The sequence below is a fragment of the Heloderma suspectum genome, chromosome 8 (assembly GCF_057233095.1).
Source record: "Heloderma suspectum isolate Gila_16-S chromosome 8, 16-S_ref, whole genome shotgun sequence".
NCBI lineage: Eukaryota > Metazoa > Chordata > Lepidosauria > Squamata > Helodermatidae > Heloderma > Heloderma suspectum.
In genome coordinates, this window is record NC_139465.1 from 3,051,041 (window position 1) to 3,071,729 (window position 20,689).

Sequence of the window (20,689 nt, forward strand, 5' to 3'; positions counted from 1 at the left end):
GCCAAATGGGCACTACGCCTCCTTTCCGCGCCCTCCATCGCTCATCGCTCCCTGTGTCGAGCGTCTAGCAGGCCCCCCTCCCACACTTTCTCACTGCCAGGGTCACTATCAATCTCAGGAATGCTGGCAGGAGGAATCTCTGCCAGCTGCTGAGCCTGTGAGGGATGAGCTGGCTCCTCTCCCACGGATTGCTGATCCTCCTCAGAATCAGAACTGTTCTGGAGTTCTATCAGCTCAGTTTCCACCCTGACATACTGTGAAGCCTAGTTTATAGCTGAGATTAAGAAAAAGTGTCGAATTTAGCTGCAACTTCCTGTCATAGGGAATGAGGGTAAAGTGTCCTCCTTTGGGTTGGTATTAGGATTAGAAGATACTTGGGTGGCACCTTGTATCTGAAGATGGACAGCTGAGTAGTTTGAAGTGAGAACTTCAGATGAGAGGGTTTTATGTGTGTGTGCACATAATTATTTAATTTCAGGTGGCAAAAAGACCTTGCATGTTGCCTAATCTAATGACAAGACATCAAGAGAGGAGCAGGGTATGGACAACTAAGCAGCTGATATTTCAGATTACAGAACACATAATTAAATATAATAAGAATATAATAAGAATCGGGCTAAAGAGAATAGGGAAGACCCACAGATCAGTTAGATATGAGCTCACTAATATTCCTCATGAATATGCAGTGGAGTGAAGAATAGATTTAAGGGACTAGATTTAGTAGATAGGGTCCCGGAAGAACTATGGACAGAAGTTCGCAACATTGCTCAGGAGGTGGCAACAAAAAGCGTCCCAAAGAAAAAGAAAACCAAGAAGGCAAGATGGCTGCCTGCTGAGACACTGGAGGTAGCCCAAGAAAGAAGGAAAGCAAAAGGCAACAGTGATAGGGGGAGATATGCCCAATTAAATGCAAAATTCCAGAGGTTAGCCAGAAGAGATCAGGAATTATTTTTAAACAAGCAATGTGCGGAAGCGGAAGAAGATAATAGAATAGAAGGACAAGAGACCTCTTCCAGAAAATTAGAAACGTCGGAGGCAAATTCCAGGCAAAAATGGGTGTGTTCAAAAACAAAGCTGGCGAGGACCTAACAGACGCAGAAGAGATCAAGAAAAGGTGGCAAGGATATACGGAAGATCTGTAGAGGAAGGATAATAATATCGGGGATAGATTTGACGGTGTGGTCAGTGAGTTAGAGCCAGACATCCTGAAGAGTGAGGTTGAATGGGCCTTAAGAAGCATTGCTAATAACAAGGCAGCAGGAGACGATGGTATCCCAGCTGAACTGTTTAAAATCTTGCAAGATGATGCTGTCAAGGTGATGCATGCCATATGCCAGCAAATTTGGAAAACACAAGAATGGCCAACAGATTGGAAAAAATCAACTTATATCCCCTTAGCAAAAAAGGGAAACACTAAAGAATGTTCAAACTATCGAACAGTGGCACTTATTTCACATGCCAGTAAGGTAATTTATTGACTATTCTAAAGCCTTTGACTGTGTGGATCGTAACAATTGTGGCAAGTTCTTGGTGGTATGGGGATACCAAGTCATCTTGTCTGCCTCCTGAGGAATCTGTATAATGACCAAGTAGCAACGGTAAGAACAGTCCACGGATCAACGGACTGGTTTAAGATTGGGAAAGGAGTACGGCAGGGTTGTATACTCTCACCCTACCTATTCAACCTGTACGCAGAACACATCATGCGACGTGCTGGGCTTGATGAAGCCAAGCCTGGAGTTAAAATCGCTGGAAGAAACATTAACAATCTCCAATATGCAGATGATACCACTTTGATGGCTGAAAGCGAGGAGGAGCTGAGGAACCTCATGATGAAGGTGAAAGAAGAAAGTGCAAAAGCTGGGTTGCAGTTAAACCTCAAAAAAACCAAGATTATGGCAACCAGCTTGATTGAGAAGTGGCAAATAGAGGGAGAAAACGTGGAGGCAGTGACAGACTCTGTCTTTCTAGGCACAAAGATTACTGCAGACGCTGACTGTAGCCAGGAAATCAGAAGACGTTTACTTCTTGGGAGGAGAGCAATGACAAATCTTGATAAAATAGTTAAGAGCAGAGACATCACACTGACAACAAAGGTCCACATAGTTAAAGCAGTGGTATTCCCTGTAGTAACCTATGGCTGCGAGAGCTGGACCATAAGGAAGGCTGAGCGAAGGAAGAGAGATGCTTTTGAACTGTGGTGCTGGAGGAAAATTCTGAGAGTGCCTTGGACTGCAAGAAGATCAAACCAGTCCATACTCCAGGAAATAAAGCCAGACTGCTCACTTGAGGGAAGGATAGTAAAGGCAAAACTGAAGTACTTTGGCCACATAATGAGAAGACAGGATACCCTGGAGAAGATGCTGATGCTAGGGAAAGTGGAAGGCAAAAGGAAGAGGGGCCGACCAAGGGCACGATGGATGGATGATATTCTGGAGGTGATGGACTTGGCCTTGGGGGAGCTGGGGGTGGTGATGGCTGACAGGAAGCTCTGGCGTGGGCTGGTCCATGAAGTCACGAAGAGTCGGAAGCAACTGAACAAATAAACAACAACCGCCCCTTGCTGTTCTTCTCCAGGTGATTCGTGTATTCATAGCACTGCATACATTCAGGAAGTCTCAGTTCAACATTGCCCCCTGCCTGCCTTGCACAGGTCTCCTTAAATGGGTTCTACTCATTCCTGGCATAGAAGTTCCAACTGGTGGTGATGGTTGCTTGTCATCCAGACAGGACATTTCCTGTGGGTTCCTGTAGGTCATCCACTTATTTGGAAGTGTAATTTATCAGGACTATTCCCTTAACTTCAGAAGCATGTCAAACTAAGTTTTTGGGGGGTTTAGGAGTATTGAGAGGATGAGCAGATCTAACTGCCATAGTTGTTTATAAGTAAGATTTCCTCTGGAAGAATTTTACTTGAAATGTGTTTGTATTAATGTGTTTTCCTACATAGTTACTCCTGTTTCTTTACATGTTTTGATTCCTCTTGTTTCCAATAAGCAGTTTTCATACTTGCCATCACTTTTCATCTAGAGTATCATCTTCTCCTCCTCCCCCCTCTATTTATTTATATGACATCGTTGTACATACTTTACAGAGTGCAAAAGGGCAGGTAGTTCAAAAGTTGTCTTTCTTACTGTTGCATTTGAATGATAAGACTTTACATGCATGAAAAGAGGTGCTGTCCGATGTCTTCTGGAATGATCATTATGCTTTTTTGCTTGAGCTGGCTTTTGGTGGCTGGAGTTACTTTTTTACTTAGAATATTTATATCCCACCTTTCCACCTGACAACAGGCCTTCAAGGCAGCTATTAATTAGGCTGATGTTAGGAAGGCGGGTATTGGGATTTTATCTAGTTAATACATGTTTTGTTTTCACTTCTCCATGATAGGTTTTAATTTCCTTTTTTTAAAAAAAAAAAATGCTGTAATTGCAAATAGGGCATGCTAGACGTTTAACCAAAAACAAGCCATTCAGGTGCTACATTTACCCTCCAGGTCACCAATGCTGAAACAAAATAACTGTTTCTGGTGCTTTAAAGGTTTTTGGTGGATATTTGGTAATGTGTAGAGCAGCCTTCCCCAGCCCAGTGCCCTCCAGATGTGTTGGACTACAACTCTGGGAGCTGTAGTACTACACATCTGGAGAGCACTGGGTTGGGAAATGCTGGAGTAGTGGAAACTTAGCATGGTCATAATCCAGCGTGTCCTCAGGGCGAGTCTTGGCTAAGGAGGTGAGTTTAGGACTGTTGCACTCTTCTCTTTTGTCCTCAGCATGGCTGCATTCATGCTTTCTCTCTCCTGTGTTTGACTTATTTATTTATTTATTTATTCATTCATTCATTTCATTTCTATACCGCCCAATAGCCGAAGCTCTCTGGGCGGTTCACAAAAATTAAAACCAAACAACACACAATAAAACAATTTAAAATATATAGAACATTAAAACCACAATATAACAATACAACCACAATAAAACCTAGCAGTAGTGCAGGAGTTTAAAATACAGATTTAAAACAGCACAGCTAAAAATTTAGAAAGCTAAAATGCTAAAATGCCTGGGAAAATAAAAAGGTTGTTTTACCTGGAGCCAGAAAGGAATACAATGTAGGTGCCAGGCAAACCTCACTAGGGAGCTCATTCCAGAGCCAGGGTGCCACAGCAGAAAAAGCCCTCCTCCTAGTAGCCACCCGCCTCACTTCCTTTGGCAGGGGCTCACGGAGAAGGGCTGCTGCTGATGATCTTAAGGTCCGGGCAGGCACATATGGGAGGAGGCGATCCTTCAGGTAACCTGGCCCCAAGCCATTAAGGGCCTTGAATGTTAACACCAGCACTTTGTTTCGGGCCCGGAAATGGACTGGCAGCCAGTGCAGCTGGAAAAATACTGGCGTAATATGAGCTCGCTGGCCAGTCCCTCTTAACAATCTTGCTGCCCTATTTTGGACCAGCTGAAGTTTCCGGACCGTTTTCAAAGGCAGCCCCACGTATAACGCTTTGCAGTAATCCAGACGAGAAGTTATCAGAGCATGGATAACTGTAGCTAGGCTATCTCTGTCCAGATAAGGGCGTAGTTGGTATACCAGCCTAAGCTGATAAAAAGTGCTCCGTGCCACTGAGTTCACCTGTGCCTCAAGTGACAGTTCTGGATCCAAGAGCACCCCCAAACTACGAACCTGATCCTTTATGGGGTGTGCAACCCCCTCCAGAACAGGTTGAATATCACCTAGCTGGGCAGACGAACCACCCACTAACAGTACCTCCGTCTTGTCTGGATTGAGTTTCACTTTATTGGCCCTCATCCAGTCCATTACCGTGCCCAGGCACTGATTCAGAACAGCCACTGCCTCACCTGGTTTTGATGAGAAAGAGAGGTAGAGCTGGGTGTCATCCGCATATTGATGGCACCTCAGCCCACACCTCCGGATAACCTCCCCCAGCAGTTTCATGTAGATGTTAAACAGCATGGGGGATAAAATAGAGCCCTGTGAAACCCCATGGCACAATTGCCATGGCACAGAGCAATAATCCCCCAGCACCACCTTCTGGAATCGGCCATCCAAGTAGGAGCGGAACCACTGTAGTGCAGTGCCTCCAACTCCCAACCCAGACAACCTATCCAGAAGGATACCATGGTCGATGGTATCGAAAGCCGCTGAGAGGTGCAGGAGAATCAACAGGGTCGCACTCCCCCTGTCCCTCTCCCGGTAGAGGTCATCCCACAGGGCGACCAAGGCAGTTTCCATTCCAGAACCAGGCCTGAAGCCCGATTGAAATGGATCTAGATAATCGGTTTCATTTAACAGTGCCTGGAGCTGTCCTGTAACCACCCGCTCAAGCACCTTGCCCAGGAAGGGGATGTTGGCCACTGGCCTATAGTTGTTAACATCCTCTGGGTCCAGGTTAGGCTTTTTCAGGAGTGGTCTAATTACTGCCTCTTTTAAAGTGGCAGGCACCACTCCCTCTCTCAAGGAGGAATTTACAACCTCCTGGACCCAGCCAGACATCCCCTCCTTGTTTGATTTAATAAGCCATGAAGGGCAAGGGTCAAGCACACAAGTGGTCGATCGGACTTGGCCAAGCACCTTGTCCGCATCCTCAGGCCTCAGTAACTGAAACTCATCCAATAAAACTGGACCAGATGGTGCTCTGAACGCCTCTACCAATGGAACTGCATTAATGGTGGTGTCCAATTCATGACGAATTTGAGCGACTTTATCTTCAAAGTGCCATGCAAACTCGTCACAGCGTGCTACCGAGGGTTCCACCGTCTCTCTCCCTGGCCCAGAATGTAACAGGCCATGAACAACTCGGAAAATCTCCACTGGACGACACTGAGAAGATGCAATGCTGGTGGAGAAGAACTGTCTCTTTTCCACCCTCACCGCCACAGAGTAGGCTTGATAGTGGGCTCTGACCTGTGTTCGGTCAGATTCAGCACGAGTTTTCCTCCACCTGCGTTCTAGCCGTCTCCCCTCTTGCTTCATTGCCCTCAGCTCAGGTGTATACCAAGGAGCTGGCCGGGCTCTGCTCAGAAGGAGAGGGCGCTTGGGCGTGATTGTGTCAATCGCCCGAGTCATCTCTGCATTCCACCGAGCGACCTGGGCTTCAACAGGAGCACCAGCCATACCAGCAGGAAAATCCCCCAGAGCCCTCTGGAATCCATCGGAATCCATTAATCTCCGGAGGCAGACCATTTTAATAGGTCCCCCACCCTTGCAGAGGGGGAAGGCTGCCATGAGTCTAAACCTCAGCAGGAAGTGATCTGTCCATGACAAAGGGACAGATGTTAATTCCTCCACTTTCAGATCACCATCCTCCTGCCCAGTCGAGAAAACCAGATCAAGCGTGTGTCCTTTTATATGCGTTGGGCCGATGACATGTTGGGACAGCCCCATGGTTGTCATGGCGGCCGTGAAGTCCTGAGCCGCCCCGGATACAGCGGCCTCGGCATGGAAGTTGAGATCCCCCAGGACCATCGTCCTAGGGGTCCTCAACACCAAGTCCGAGACCACCTCCTTCAGCTCAGGCAGGGAGTCTGATGGGCAGCAGGGTGGGTGGTACACCAACAGAATCCCTAATCTGTCCCTGGTACCCAGAACAAGGTATAAACACTCAAGGTCTGCACTCGAATGAGCAGGAAGCCTGGAGAGGAAGATTGAATTCCTATAGACCACGGCAACCCCCCCTCCCCGACCCTCAAGTCGGTGTTGGTGCTGCACCGAGTACCCAGGAGGGGACAGCTGGGAGAGAGTGACCCCTCCCAGTTCCCCCACCCAGGTCTCAGTAATACATACCAGGTCAGCCCCCTCATCCACAATCAAATCATGGATGAGGGAGATTTTATTTTGGGCCGACCTAGCATTCAGCAGCAGTACCACCAGACTCGAGGGCAGACTGGTAAGGCTGCCAGGAACCATCAGGTTGGGGAAGAACCAGAAGAGGGGACAGCTGTGAGGTGTCTAGCCCCTCTTCTCCTCAGCTGACCTGTTAATCCCCCAATGCCATACCTCCCCCTGCCCGTGACCACAATTATAGTGGCACCTCCCCGACCCCCTGAGTTGCCCAATAGTTCTCCCAGGCACATATTAAAATGTTAGGGTATAAAATATTCAACAGTATAAAATAATATAAAAGATAAAAGAGAACAGCAGCTAAGAAGGAGCAGATAAAGTCCACGTTTGCTCCTTTCTCTGGGGCAAAATTTCTCTTCATTTTTTTTATTTTATTCTTAGGCTAGCATTGTGTATGAAGATAGTATTTTGCTTTGGTGAGGCCTGAAAGGGAGCACAAAGCATATGTGAATGTGTAACATACAGTCTCACCCAACCTGGATTGAATGGATTGAAAGTGCAGGATTTTGCGTGAGACTCTGTAGTACCCCCACTGCTGGTGAAAAGTGTGGGGCAGAGACCCGTTCAGGCCTGTAGCATTCTCCTGTACAAGAAGTAGACATTATAAAAGTCACTATTAGCCATCCAGTTTCTCTTGGGTTTCTACTACTTCACCCTCAGGCCTTAAAACTCTCTTAAATACTAGGGAGAGAGGGGTGAAACTTCTTGATCTTTCATTGTCTCTCTCCCATCCCCAAACCATCCCTAATTGGCCATGGAATTGGGAATCTCCTTGTTCCTGGACAATTTCCTCCAGTTGTTTCTCAGAAAAGAGAAAAGCCTGATGTGTGTGCATAGCCAGGTTCCTGGACATAGCATTTGTCTCCTCAAGTGGCAGTTAGCAAGGGAAAGATTTTTCCTGTGGCCATTCCAGCTCTGTTTCTTCATGGCAGACGGAGTAAGATCTTTGCATTAGGAGCCGATTTACCTGCCCATACAGTTGAGTTGATGGTATTAACCTTGGTGGAGATGATGGTCTGTTCACTAAAAACATTAACTAGTACTATTACTACTACATATAGCAGATAGCAGTTGTCTTTTCAACCCTGTATCCAAGCATCTCATGGCATGGGCAACAGAGCTTTAATCCTGTGCTTTTGAATTGTGCCCTATCTAGACCCATGTGAAAAGGCAGAAGTGAGTTGAATGGGAGAAGACTGCTTCATAAAATGTACGGAACATTAAACAGTTTATAGTTTACCATCTCTGCTTGCTTCTATATAAGAGGCCTATTTCTTAGGCAGATTGAAGTTCACCACAAATTGCTTTCTCAAGAGCATCAGGAGGAATCAGTTTAATTGCATCAACCATACACATAAGACATTAAAGTTTAGCAGAAGTGTGTGTGTGTGTGTGTGTGTGTGTACACACACACACACACACACACTGCTTTTTGTACAACCTAGGTCACTCTTGTTGTTGTTGTTGTTGTTGTTGTTCAGTCGTTAAGTCATGTCCGACTCTTCGTGACCCCATGGACCATAGCATGCCAGGCCTTCCTGTCCTCTGCTCTCTCCCAGAGTGTGCTCAAGTTCATAGGTCACTCTAGAGACATCCAGTATGTCAGGAGCGCCCTAGCTGCCTCTTACAGTCCCCTCCAATAGCCAACTCAGGACACAGACGACGAGGATTCTTTCCAAGCGTTTATTCCTTTATTATTTAATTACTCTTACAGATACTAATCACTAGTGACTAAGCAAGGAACTGCACTGGGGTAGATAGCAGAGTAGCCTAAGCTCCAGGTAAGGCAGTTGGTCCCCATTTGAAGGAGAACCGCGGGAAGACTCTGAACTTACGGGCTATGGAGAGATCCTCCCTCTTACCCTTGGGTCCTTGGGACGCAACCGTTGTTTTAGCGCCAAATGAGCAGAGCGCCTCCTTTCGGCGCCCTCCATCTGTCTCCGCTCCCTGTGTCTGCACCGAGCGTCCAGCAAGCCCCCCTCCAGCGCTCTCTCACTGCCAGGGTCACTATCTCTTTCAGGAATGCTGGCAGAAGGAATCTCTGGCAGCTGCTGTGCTTGTGAGAGATGAGCGAACTCCTCTCCCATGGATTGCTGTTCTTCCTCAGAATCAGAACTGCTCTGGGGTTCTATGGGCTCAATCTCCACCCTGACACAGTAGTTGTCCTTGGGAGTCACTTTCTACAAAAACTCTTGTGAGAAGGCATTCCCCACATATGATTTCGGGGGCTAGTTACCTGCCTTTTGTTATGAACAAAGGGGAAATATGTCAGTTCCAGATTCTTTTGCAACCTGCATCTGGGCCAAGGTATGTTTTCATCCCAGCTTTGGGAGTTTGCACTTCTGTTTTGCCATGAGGGCTCTGCTCTAGGGTTGCTAGCACAGCACCTCAGCTTTTGCAAAACAGCAATTGCTCTACCTTTTTTCTGCCTTTTTTGTGAGATCCTAGTTGAACATCTTCGTGTTTCCTTTCTTATTACAGACAGTTGATGATGAAGCGATGGCAGCATAAATGAAGGCCAAGTAAGGAAGGCAGAACGATGCCCAAGGGTGGGTGTTCTAAAACACCACAATCGGAAGATTTCTCTCTCAGCAACGACATGGTGGAGAAACAAACTGGGAAAAAGGTACTGTGCCCCTGTCATAGTCACCTTAGTTCAGTAATTGTTCCCATTTTATAGGGAGAAGGTGACTCCACAAACCTATGCTCTCATACTTCTCTCTGTGTTGTACTTTTCTCATAGATTGTCCTCTGTTTCATTTTGACCACTTTTAAAGATATTCTTTGCCTATGAAATCACAAGAAATAAGTTTTTAACAGACCACGCACTTTCGTGATACAGAGCAGCTTACTGGCATAGGCTTTTGCTGCTGCCAGGGATAGTGCTCTTTGTGTCTATGGAGCTAAGAGATTCTTTTGCAAAGCCACTGAGCACTGGTTTGTACTCTGTGAGATTTTGATACACAGGCAGTGGTGCATCTACGCTGATGGATTCCCCCCACTAATAGCTTCCATCATGGTCCATAGCATCGCTGATAGTGAGAAGGCATGAAGAGTAACATAGAAGAGGTACACCATTATAGTTCCTCTTCCATACCACTCCTAGTTGTGAACACAATCCCAATTAAGCTGATTTGGGTGTGTTTCTTACCAACTTGCTTGAATAAGTTTGCATCACTGGCGAATTCATCCTAGTTGGGAATTCAACCACTACATGATTCTGATGATATGAACGGCACAGTGGGTCATGCTCCAGCCCTTTTCACACATTAGTAGGAAGGTCTACGTGGGTAGGCTCCTTGTGCAGTCAAGATCCCTGATCGCACAGGAAGCCTACATGCATAGAGCAGGCTCCGCGCTTCAGACTTCCTCACCCAAACATCCGGAGGGTGGCAGGGCAGGTCAACAGGGTACAAAAGAAGGGGAGGAGACAGAGTGAGAGGGGGCTATTATTTCATACCTTGATATCCACTTTGATCCTTTGAGATTGAGTAGTCTTTAAAAAAAGAGATTTAAGGATGTTTGAGAGGACAAAGTGCTAGAATGGAATATATAGTTGTAGGGATGGTTGCAAAACATCACAAAAGGAGGACTGGAAGTTGAGACATAGCTACAGAAAATTGTTTCAGGTTGATTGGCATGAAAAAAATGCCAACATGCTCAAGAGCATTGTATGCCAAATAAAGCTGAAATCTCCAAATTCCAACTGTGGAAAATTGCAAAAGGAAACTGTCAGTTTGGTGTGCACTGTTTTATGTGAAGAAATTATAGACTGTACTTGAATGTTTCTGTTCTGCTGTGTGCTTTGATTTCTTGTCTTGTTTCATTTATTGGGCCTGTTCGCAACTCCCAGTTAGCCAGAAATGCTGAGAATTTTGGCTTAGTGTGAACAAGCAAGCATCCTGGTGCATGCTGCTTGATAGCTCTTCCTTGGCGCATTCTGCCTGCGGAAGTGGCTAAATAGAACCAGGAAGACTCCGCCTGTGGTTTGTTTAGTGTTACGTTCCAACTGGAATCTCTGGCTTGTTGTTTTCATAACAAGCCAGAATAATAAGCCAGGGTTTGCTCTTGGCTTATGATTCTGGCTTGATAGGAGAGCAGTAAACCAAAGGTCCATGTTGCTTAACAAACCACAGATGTAGATTCCCTGGTTTGTTTAGCCACTCCCACTAGCAGGAGGAGCCAAGCGGCAGTGACTGAACAGTATGCACCAGCATCGTTGCTCGTTCATGGTAAGCCAGAATTTTTGGCAATTCTGACTTAACTGTGGTATGTGCACTGGCTCATAGTGTTTTGATGTTTTTATTGTTAGCCACTTTGAGTCTTTCAAAGATAAAGTAGGATATATGTTTTTAAAATAAATAAAGTGTGGAAAGAGCAATGTATGTGTGCAACATCAGTCTGTGTTTTGTTTGCTCCTACTCACAGGTGTTTAATATGAATGTATGATACTATGAACCATAAAGTATTGATTGTGAGGATGCTTTACATGTGACTTTTTCCCCTTCGTAGATGTATTTGCAGGGTGGGGGGCGGAGGTTAGATGCAGACTAATGTGTGAAGATTACTGTGTGTCTGACAGTTGGGAGCTGCTGCCAGTTATAGCTTTCTAACCTACACAGATGATAAAATAGACATTTGTGCAGTCTTTATGCGAGTGCTCATTTTTCTTTCTATCCATGTAGTTAAAAATGTTTTGTATGATGCAGCTCTGACAGGCAGCTTTTTAGGAGCTAGGAATACTAGGAACGATTGCCCCTTCTGTAACAGCATAACTATTATGTGTTTACACTTGCCTTCCCACAGCATATGGAAATGCAAACTTGACAAGGTTGAGTAAGAACAGAAGAAGAGATCTTCCGTGCTTGCTTATCCCTGATCTTCCCCACTTATAAAGAAGTGTGCAGTCTCTCATTCACAAGAGACAAGGGTTGAGATGTGAGTTAATTGGCTGAAGGAGACTGTGCCAGCCAATTATTGCTTTCTAGTTAAACTTTAGTGCTCTGAGCTGAAACAATGACTAAGGGGAAAGGCAGTTGGTCATTAGACCTTTGCTTCCAGGGATTGCTCTGTGTACTTATGGGAGCACAGCTTTTAATTTATCTTGTGTTTGTCAACACTTTCCAAAGCCTCTGCCTGCCTGCCTTCAGCTGTCTCAGGTTCACTGTCTCGGGAGGGGCCTGTTTAGAATGCACTGTGCTGTGCAGTCTATTCCAAGACTTTTCCTGAAAGCAGTGACAGGGTTGTGGTGTTAAAGTCAAAGTGCCTGTGTCGTCCTTGCAGAGTGAGCAGTTCTTGGGACACAGCTGACCCTGGCTGCATCGTGGGACACCAGCTCTGATCGAAATGGATTAGGATGTTCAGGCTACATTTACTATTGGCTGAAATGCTATTATAGTCCCCTCCTAAATTCACTTGTCCTTGTGTGTGTGCTCAGCTGTAGAATGTCAGAGTCAGCCAAGTTGGAAGCTACTGCCACTGCAGTAAAGTATTGGCATGTGAATTTTGGTTTGTGTTTCACAGAATTTGACTTGTTTATCAAGGCCTACTGGTTACATGCATTTTCATTTAATTTCATGTATTACATTTCTATACCGCCCCGTAGCTAAAGCTCTCTGGGCGGTTTACGCAACCATATTGAGTCAGCAGAAGGGGCTGTTTTTTCTGCACAGCTTCTCTTCATCCTATTACTTTTTTACCCTTCTTCATTGTTCATGATTACCAAACCATAGTTAACCATAGTTAATCCACAGAAACCTTCCTTTGTATTATGGAGTTAAGGGATGGGGAGAAAATAGTGTTAATTCTCAGCCTAATAGTACATGGTGCCCTGAGAAGTTTGCAATTTAAAGCTCTGTAGGGGAGGAAAGTACAGCATAGGCACAGGTATTGAGAGCCTTCAAGCCCTATAGTCCAAGGTATATATATTTGACTAATAGTTATGTTTCTCTGGATGTTTAAATTGGCTTCTCATGTGGGACAGCTGGATTGCATGGTACTTTCTCTGCAATCTTCAGATCCCAGGGAAGTGGAGAACCTAAATGTTTACAAGTTGTCCCACATGGAAAGCCAAGTAAGCATATAGAAGGACAAGCCCTGCTGAAAAAAGATTCAGTGCGGCTTCCACAAAGTCCTGTCTCACTAACCTTTTAGAGTTCTTTGAGAGTGTCAATGAACATGTAGATAGAGGTGATCTGGTAGACACTGTTTACTTGGACTTCCAAAAGGCTTTCGACAAAGGGCTTCAGCAAAGACTCCTGAGCAAACTTAGCAGTCATGGAATAAGAGGACAGGGCCTCTTATGGATCAGTAACTGGTTAAAGAACAGAAAGCAGAGAGTAGGAATAAATGGTAAATTCTCCCAATGGAGGGAAGTAAATAGTGGGGTTCCACAAGGATCTCTATTAGGACCAATGCTTTTCAGCCTGTTCATGATCTGGCATTGGGAGTGAGCAGTGAAGTGGCCAAGTTTGCCAATAACACCAAATTACTTAGGGTGGTTCAAACAAAAAAGGATTGTGAAGCGCTCCAAAAGGATCTCTCCAAACTGGTAGAATGTGCATCCAAATGGCAAATGTGGTTCAGTGTAAGCAAGTGTAAAGTGATGCATGTTGGGGCAAAAATCCCAACTTCAAGTATAACCTGTTGGGATCTGAGCTGGCAGTGACCAACCAGGAAAGAGATTTTGGGGTTGTGGTGGACAGCTTAATGAAGATGTCAACCCAGTGTGTGGCCGCTGTAAAAAAGGCAAACTCCATGTTAGGCATAATTAGAAAAGGGATTGAGAATAAAACTACCAACATCATGTTGCCTCTATATAAATCTATGGTGCGACCACACTTGGAATACTGTGTCTAGTTCTGGTCATTACAACTAAAAAAAGTTATTGTAGAGCTGGAAAAAGTGCAGAGAAGGGCAATTAAAATGATCAAGGGGCTGGAGCATCTCCCCTATGAGAGAAGGTTACAACAGCTGGGATTGTTTAGCTTGGAAAAAAGGAGGGTAAGGAGAGACATGATAGAGGTCTACAAAATTATGCATGGTGTGGAGAATGTGGATAGGGAAACATTTTTCTCCCTCTCTCAAAATACTGAAACCCAGGGTCATCCTATGAAGCTGTTTGGTGGGAGACTCAGGACAGATAAAAGGAAGTACTTCTTCACACAGCACATAGTTAAACTATGGAATTTGCTACCACAGGATGTAGCGATGGCCACCAATTTGGATGACTTTAAAAGGGAGCTGGACAAATTCCTGGAGGAAAAGGCTATCAATGGCTAGTAGTCTTGATGTCTATATGCTACCTCCAGTACCAGAGGCAGTGAGCCTATCTATGTACATCAGTTGCTGGGGGACATGGATGAGAGGGTGCTGTTGCGCTCATGTCCTGCTTGTGGGTTCCTGGTCGACAACTGATTGGCCACTGTGTGAACAGAATGCCAGAGTAGTCTGATCCAGCATGGCTCTTCTTATGTTCTTAAATATTTCCACAGACAGATATAGCCCCAACCACACTGCTGTAGGTACAGTATGTATGACAGTGACCTGATTCACACATAATGACAAATTATTTAATTTAATTAACCATGGTTTGTTGAATTGCAGGTTGTCACTACTTGCGAACCTGGAACTATGGGTTAACTATGGTTTGCTAATCATGAACAACCAGGGAGAGAACCCATGGTTTGTTATTGGATTATGAACTGTGGGTTGTTTAAATCATGGGTTGTTATGTGCCAACCCAGAATTTTTGGTTGTTCCTGGGTGTTTTGCCAGGCTTCAGAGGCAGCAGACAACAGTGGTAAAAAAACAACAACCCAGCCTCTTTAAATGCTAGTACTACAGTGCCGCAAAGGCAGCTGGTATACATGAAAGGGAACAGGCAAAAGAGGAGGGGAACAATTCAGGGACTGAAAAAACAAACAATGGTTTGTTTGATTGTCTGCCACACAAACCCTGGGTAGAGCAACAAACCATGGTTTAAATAAACTATGGGTTAGCATTACGTGTGAATGCGGCCATGTGAGATTGCATAAGAGGGCTGTTAACTACACACATGCAGAATCCAGCTCTGTCAGGGGCTGGTGAACACATCTGTAGAACATGTATGAACAAGATTCTTCATGAGCTTCTAATATGATGTACATATTCCAGCCAAAGTTGATTTGGGAATTCTTGTTGAATTCTAAATGGAGTTTTGACTGTGAAGTTGGAGGCGCAAATGCCTCTGGGTTTTGGCATGCAACTGTGTCATCAGTAGAGGTGGGAGAGAATGTGTGGTCTCTTCAGTTGTGCTGTATATTCTCCAGTTTTTGAATCTGTTTCCTTTTAACTTACCTTCAGTAATTGCTGTCCAAAACGTTATTGTGGAACTAGCCTTGTTGGAACATGACTGGGATTTAGGATTTTGATAATCTAGTCATGCAAAGCTTTCTGCAGCATACTGGAATGTGCACCTTTTTCAGCTCTAAAGTGAAACTGGAAAATCAAAAGTCCAAAGAGAGTTAGAATTGTGTTGCAGTCATGGGTGCACTGGTAACTCCACTTCTGTGGTATGATCCTATGCTCCCACTGAACCGAAGAGCCCTGCTGTATCAGACCAAAAGTCTCTCTAGTCCACCATCCTTCTTCCCACATTGGCCAACTAGAGAAATTTATTCCGTTCCATTTTTATCCTGTCCTTCCTCCAAGGAGCTCAGAGTAGCATACATGGTTCCTTCTACCTTTTATCCTCACAACAATCCTGTGTGATATATGTTAGACCAAGAGATGTTGACTGGCCACGGTCACTGTGTGAGTTTCATGGCTAACTGGGGATTTGAACGCAGGCTCCCTAGTCTTAGTCTAACACTCTAACTCTGGGATCTCCACCATGGATTCAAAAGACTGGCTTGGTGTTTTGGAGCTTGGACACCCCCCCCATTGTACTTAAGCCCCGGGCAAGTCACTTTTTTTTCAGTCTTGCCAGTTTGCCTTCTTGGGAAATGGGTGTCTTGTAATTGGTCTTGCCCTTCATGGCAGTCATTTTGTAAATGGGCAACCCCCGCTGCCATGGCACCGTTTTCTGAGTGTGCCATGACGCACACTCAAAAGTTCCAGATGTGCCCACCACCCCAAAAGGGTTGGGGACCTTGGCTCTCAGATGCCTCTGGAAAGCCTATAAGCAAGCCACGAAAGCAGCAGCTCTCTCCCATATTTGTATGAGGGCAACAGTCCTCCCCAGATGTAAGTATTTACCATCTTGGAATTCAGAAGTACATTGCCTCTGGAAGTTACATTCTTAAGTGTAGAGTTCTCCATTAGAATGTAAGAGTTGCCCTTTTGCAGCAGATCAAGGATCTATCTAGTCTGGCATCCTGTTTTTACACAGTAGCAAGCCAGATGCCTCCTTGAAGCCCATATATAGGGCATGAAGGTAAACAGCCCTCTCCCATATTTGTTCCCCAGCAACTGGTATTCATTGGCATGTTGCCCCTGAACCCTGACGTTCCATATAGCCACCATGACCAATAGCTGTTAATAGACCTGTCCTCGTCTATGAATTTGTCTCATCCCCCTTTCAAGCTGTCTAAGCTAGTGGCCATCACAATATCTTGTAAATCCTGCCTACTATGAAGTTCTTTGCGGGGGAGCATGCATGTGTACAAGACTCTTGACTGGCTTATAGTGAGGGTGAGTGTGTGTGTGTGTGGGTGTGTGTGTAAGGAAACACAGGAACAGTCACTTTGCAGGGCGTCTACCCTATTAAGTAATTGAGGGAAATGGTTGGTTGCCAAGTCTTACTTCTTTATTTTCTCGCTCTGACCCTTGTCCTTATGGTTCACCTTTCTCAGCCTGCGTTTCATACTGTATAATTGGACATAGCCATACCTTTGCTGCCAGCATTGGGCTGGAGTATACAATAGTTATTTTAGAACTGTGTCCCACCTCCTTTTTTAAAAACAAGACAAATCAAAGTAGCTAACAGCTAATAGAACAGCAATAACAAAAAGCTGTAATGTTGCAGCACTTGGCAAAATACCAAAATATCAGCAGCAACCAAAAGTGCCAAAACATGATCAGGAGTCACCACCACCACCGTGAAAGACCTTCTGGAACCACATTTTTGACAAATTGCATAAACCTGATATTGATAGGGCCAGGCATGCCTCCCTGAAGAGGGCATTCCAAAGTGATGGCACCACAACTGAAAAGACCGTATATTACATTGCTGTCCATGAAACCTCAGCTGGTGGATAGGACATGGAACAAGATCTCTCTGACGTAAATCAAAAAACATAGAAAGGAACTGATGACCAGCGGCAATGAGGAACTGGATGCGGGTGTAAACATAATACGTGCAAGGCGAGAGTACTATTTGAAGGATTAGTCAGTCCACAGATAGGTGTGCAACCTGCCCTTGATTGGCTTTGTACTCCTCCTTGATGATGCATGTTCTCAGCTTGAGGGTGCTTCAAGCACTGCTTTTGGGTGTTCAGGTGGTAACAGGGACTAGGAGTGCCTTATACCTGCTCAGATTGTTGTGCCAGCTGCACCTTTCCTGGAGAAGACAGACTTGGCCGTGGACATTCATGTTTTGGTAATTTCTGGATTGAAAAGCTATCAGGGAGGGAGCCCCCCACATATCCCTTGATAGGGCATTCTACAAAGATGGGGCCACCACAGAAAAGGCACTGTCTCTTGTTCCCATCAGCCTAATAGATCTTACTGGTGGGCATGTGAGCAGGATCTCTGTGGCTGAGCTGTGCAGGTTCATATAGGTGCAGACAGTCCTTCAGATAACCTGGTCCAAGCTATGTAGTGCTTTAAATGTGATTACCAGCACTTTTAATTGGGCCCAGAAACACTCTGACAACCAGTGCAGCTGATATGGAATCAGTGTTATGTGATTGCCAAGCTCCTGTAAGCAACTAGCTGCAGTTGCATTCAGCACGAGCTGAAGCTTCTGAGCCATCTTTAAAAGCAGCACCACATAGAGCTCTTACAGCCTAGTCTGTCTGTAGCCATATGGTTATTTATTTAATACAACAATTTCTGTCTACACCTTTCTGTGCTCAAGATGGTTCACAATAAAACAACAGCTACAAATTATAAATACAATCCAACAATAAAACAATAAAAAGCAGCAGTTAAAATCATAAGAGAGGCCTGATGTAATAAAGCTAAGTTTGCCAGGAATAAAATGTGGAGACTACCTTGCTGTTGGCATCATTTTGAAATAAGTATGATTAAAGTTGTTCTGACAGCTTATAACTGTTCCTTAAAATTATGAGCAAAAAGTGGAAAGCAGGGGATATAGGCAGTTCTGGTTTCAGAAAGGATTCAGTAGAGTTCTCTTCATGAGAGACAAAGAGCACCAAGAATTTTCACCCACTGAGATTTGTTTTTAAATAGCAAACAATGCACAAATTGTATTTTTGGGTGTGTATATTTGGCACAACTGACCCTTTGTTGCTGCCATTCTGAGATTCTCAGCATGGAGCTCTCTGCATAAGTGTGTTATTGTTTAGGAAATCCCAGTTTCAAGGGTTTAACTGGGACTCTGGCTTTCATCTTGGAATACTCACACATGCTTATGTACTTTAATAAGCTGTCTGCATTCTCTTGCCATGCTCTGGAAGTACGAGATCTAGCAACCTCTGTTCCTAGGATTGTATTGTGAGCATGATGATAATTCCCTATGATAGAAATGGGGTTTCTGAGCATTTTTGAAGAGGTGCCATCTTTCCTTGACTAGTGATACATTTTGGGAAGTAAGCAGCTGAGTGATGCAGTGAGTTCAAGATTGTTCTTCATAAACATGTGGGGAAAGACTTTGACATTGGGCCAATTCATATATCATGGCAGCAAATCATGGGTGAATTAACTTACCATTTGCTGGGATGCACGCTGTGCATGAGCCACTTCTACGTACTGTAAACAACCCCTGATCAACCCCGATCAGAGGTTGTCAGCATGACGTGCAAATCCAGACTGATGGGTTGTTCAGAGGCTTAAGAACCCAGTAGTTAACCCAACAACAAACCATGAGTTAACTTCTGGGTTGTTTAGCCTCGAAACAATCCATCAGTCCAGGTTTGCATGTCATGCTGGCAACCTTCGATCGCTCCAGTCAGTGGTTATTTACAGAAACCAGAAGTGGCTTGCAGGTGTTGTGAGTTGTTGAACCCTGGGTTGTTGTTGAACTCTGGGTTGCTGTGTTGTGTGAACCCAGCCACACTAACAAACCATGGTTTGTTGACCACAAACAACCCACAGTTCACAGCCCAACAACAAACCATGGCTTCTCTTCGTGGATTTTTTGTGGTTAACAAATCATGCTTTGTTAGTGTGGGTTGTCGTGTTGTGTGAATCCAGCTATAGTTCATCAATAAAAAAGCCTTCCCTCCCTTGAATAAGGAAGCTTGTCTTTATGTACTTTCAAATGTTAATAACATGCCCCTCTTTCGGAATGCTGCTTAATTCCTGGCTCTGCCCACAAAAGCAGAGTTGGACTCTTGTTACAGAAAGCAGGAGCACTGTGCAGAGCACTGTTAAAAATGTTTGAGGGTTATCTGAGACAAAACTGAACCAGTGCCATAAGATTCCTGGCTTATTAGTTTAGAACCTATTTGGAAAGGCTTGATGATTGGAATGTACTTTTGGTGCTTTCCTTTAGGATGGTTAAACTGTTGGGGAAACAAGTAAAGAGTGGATCAGTGGAAGTAAACACATTTCTTAATCCACATACAGAATTCATAGCAGAGAGGAAGCAAGAAAGAGGAAGGAATACTGTAGGCACAGTGACGACATGATCTTATGACTGCTAGCCCACTGAGCCACCTGCCACAATCTTATGAGTGAGGCAGCCAGCATTGCTTTGTGGTTTCCCCCACTATCCCAACTAAGAAGGGGATTTCTGTTTGAAGGGAGTTACGTGGGTTTCTAGCAATAGTCTTGCATGAACTAGAATAATTAGTTTTCTGTTTCCATGTCACATTCTTGCATGGAAGAGGTTAGGTTGGCTAAAATGTTGACACCATTACACGTGTTTACATAAGAGCAAAAGTAACCTGCACTCCCTTTGCTTTGGCAAGGAGAGTAAGTGCATTTAGAATAAATCAGAGATGCAGGTACACATGCAGACACAAGTTCTTTGTGGTGTCTGTGCAGGCACACACATGGGTTCAGGACCTGTGCATCAGGAACTTTCTAGAGCTGAAGCCCAGGGGCTAGTGCTGATGCCTCTCCCCTTGAGAGGAGAGGTTTTACCCCTAGGGCTGGGACAAATGCCTTCCTCCTAAGTTCTTGTTTGATTGCCATGACAGTAGCATTGTAAAGAACTTTTGAAGTGTTAAAAGCAGTTTCTGAAGTATGCACCCAAGATTCATAAAGCAATTTATATGTTAAACTGCCAAAGCAAATTCCAGAACTATAACCGAGTTGGAATTGATTTGTGTAGGCACCCCTTTTTTTCCTCTCTTGTGGACTAATCACTGTTATATTTTATGTAGGGGATGCTTGCAAGTGCCGTGGCCATCAAAGTTATGCCTGATGCTAAATAAAAGCCTATGCATCAGTCATAAAGTTAGCCTTTATGCAGGGTGTAACTTTGACAAGGGAGCACTTTCAAAAGCAAATACAGTTCCAATGTTAGCCGTAGTCTCCTGAGATGGTCAGTCTGCCTCATGTTCATGGTATCCTCAACCATTTGAATCTACCAGACAAATGATGCAGGGAATCCGCCCACCAGTTCTAGGCCTCCATTTGAAGCATTTCATTTTGGGATGGAGAGATCTGTGGTGCCACTTACTGTGAAAGTGCTCATGAAGTCTCTGACAAAGAATAATTCCCTTTCTGT

At 44.7% G+C, this 20,689-nt stretch overlaps 1 protein-coding gene across 27 annotated transcripts in view; it reads left to right on the plus strand.

Annotated features, from left to right (window-relative positions):
* The window catches only part of ANKRD11 (ankyrin repeat domain 11), a 262,296-nt gene that overhangs the window by 170,305 nt on the left and 71,302 nt on the right, over positions 1-20,689 (plus strand). For 26 of the 27 annotated variants that reach the window (XR_014784698.1, XR_014784699.1, XM_084812699.1 and 23 more), the window contains one exon: positions 9,331-9,475. Coding sequence is in view for 25 of the 27 variants with exons in the window: in XM_084812699.1 (XP_084668825.1) it covers positions 9,389-9,475 (87 nt within the window). In the remaining 2 variants the exon portion in view is untranslated. Of the gene's footprint in view, positions 1-6,213; positions 9,157-9,330; positions 9,476-20,689 lie in introns of those variants that run through there. The other variant, XM_084812710.1, reaches the window with a different exon arrangement.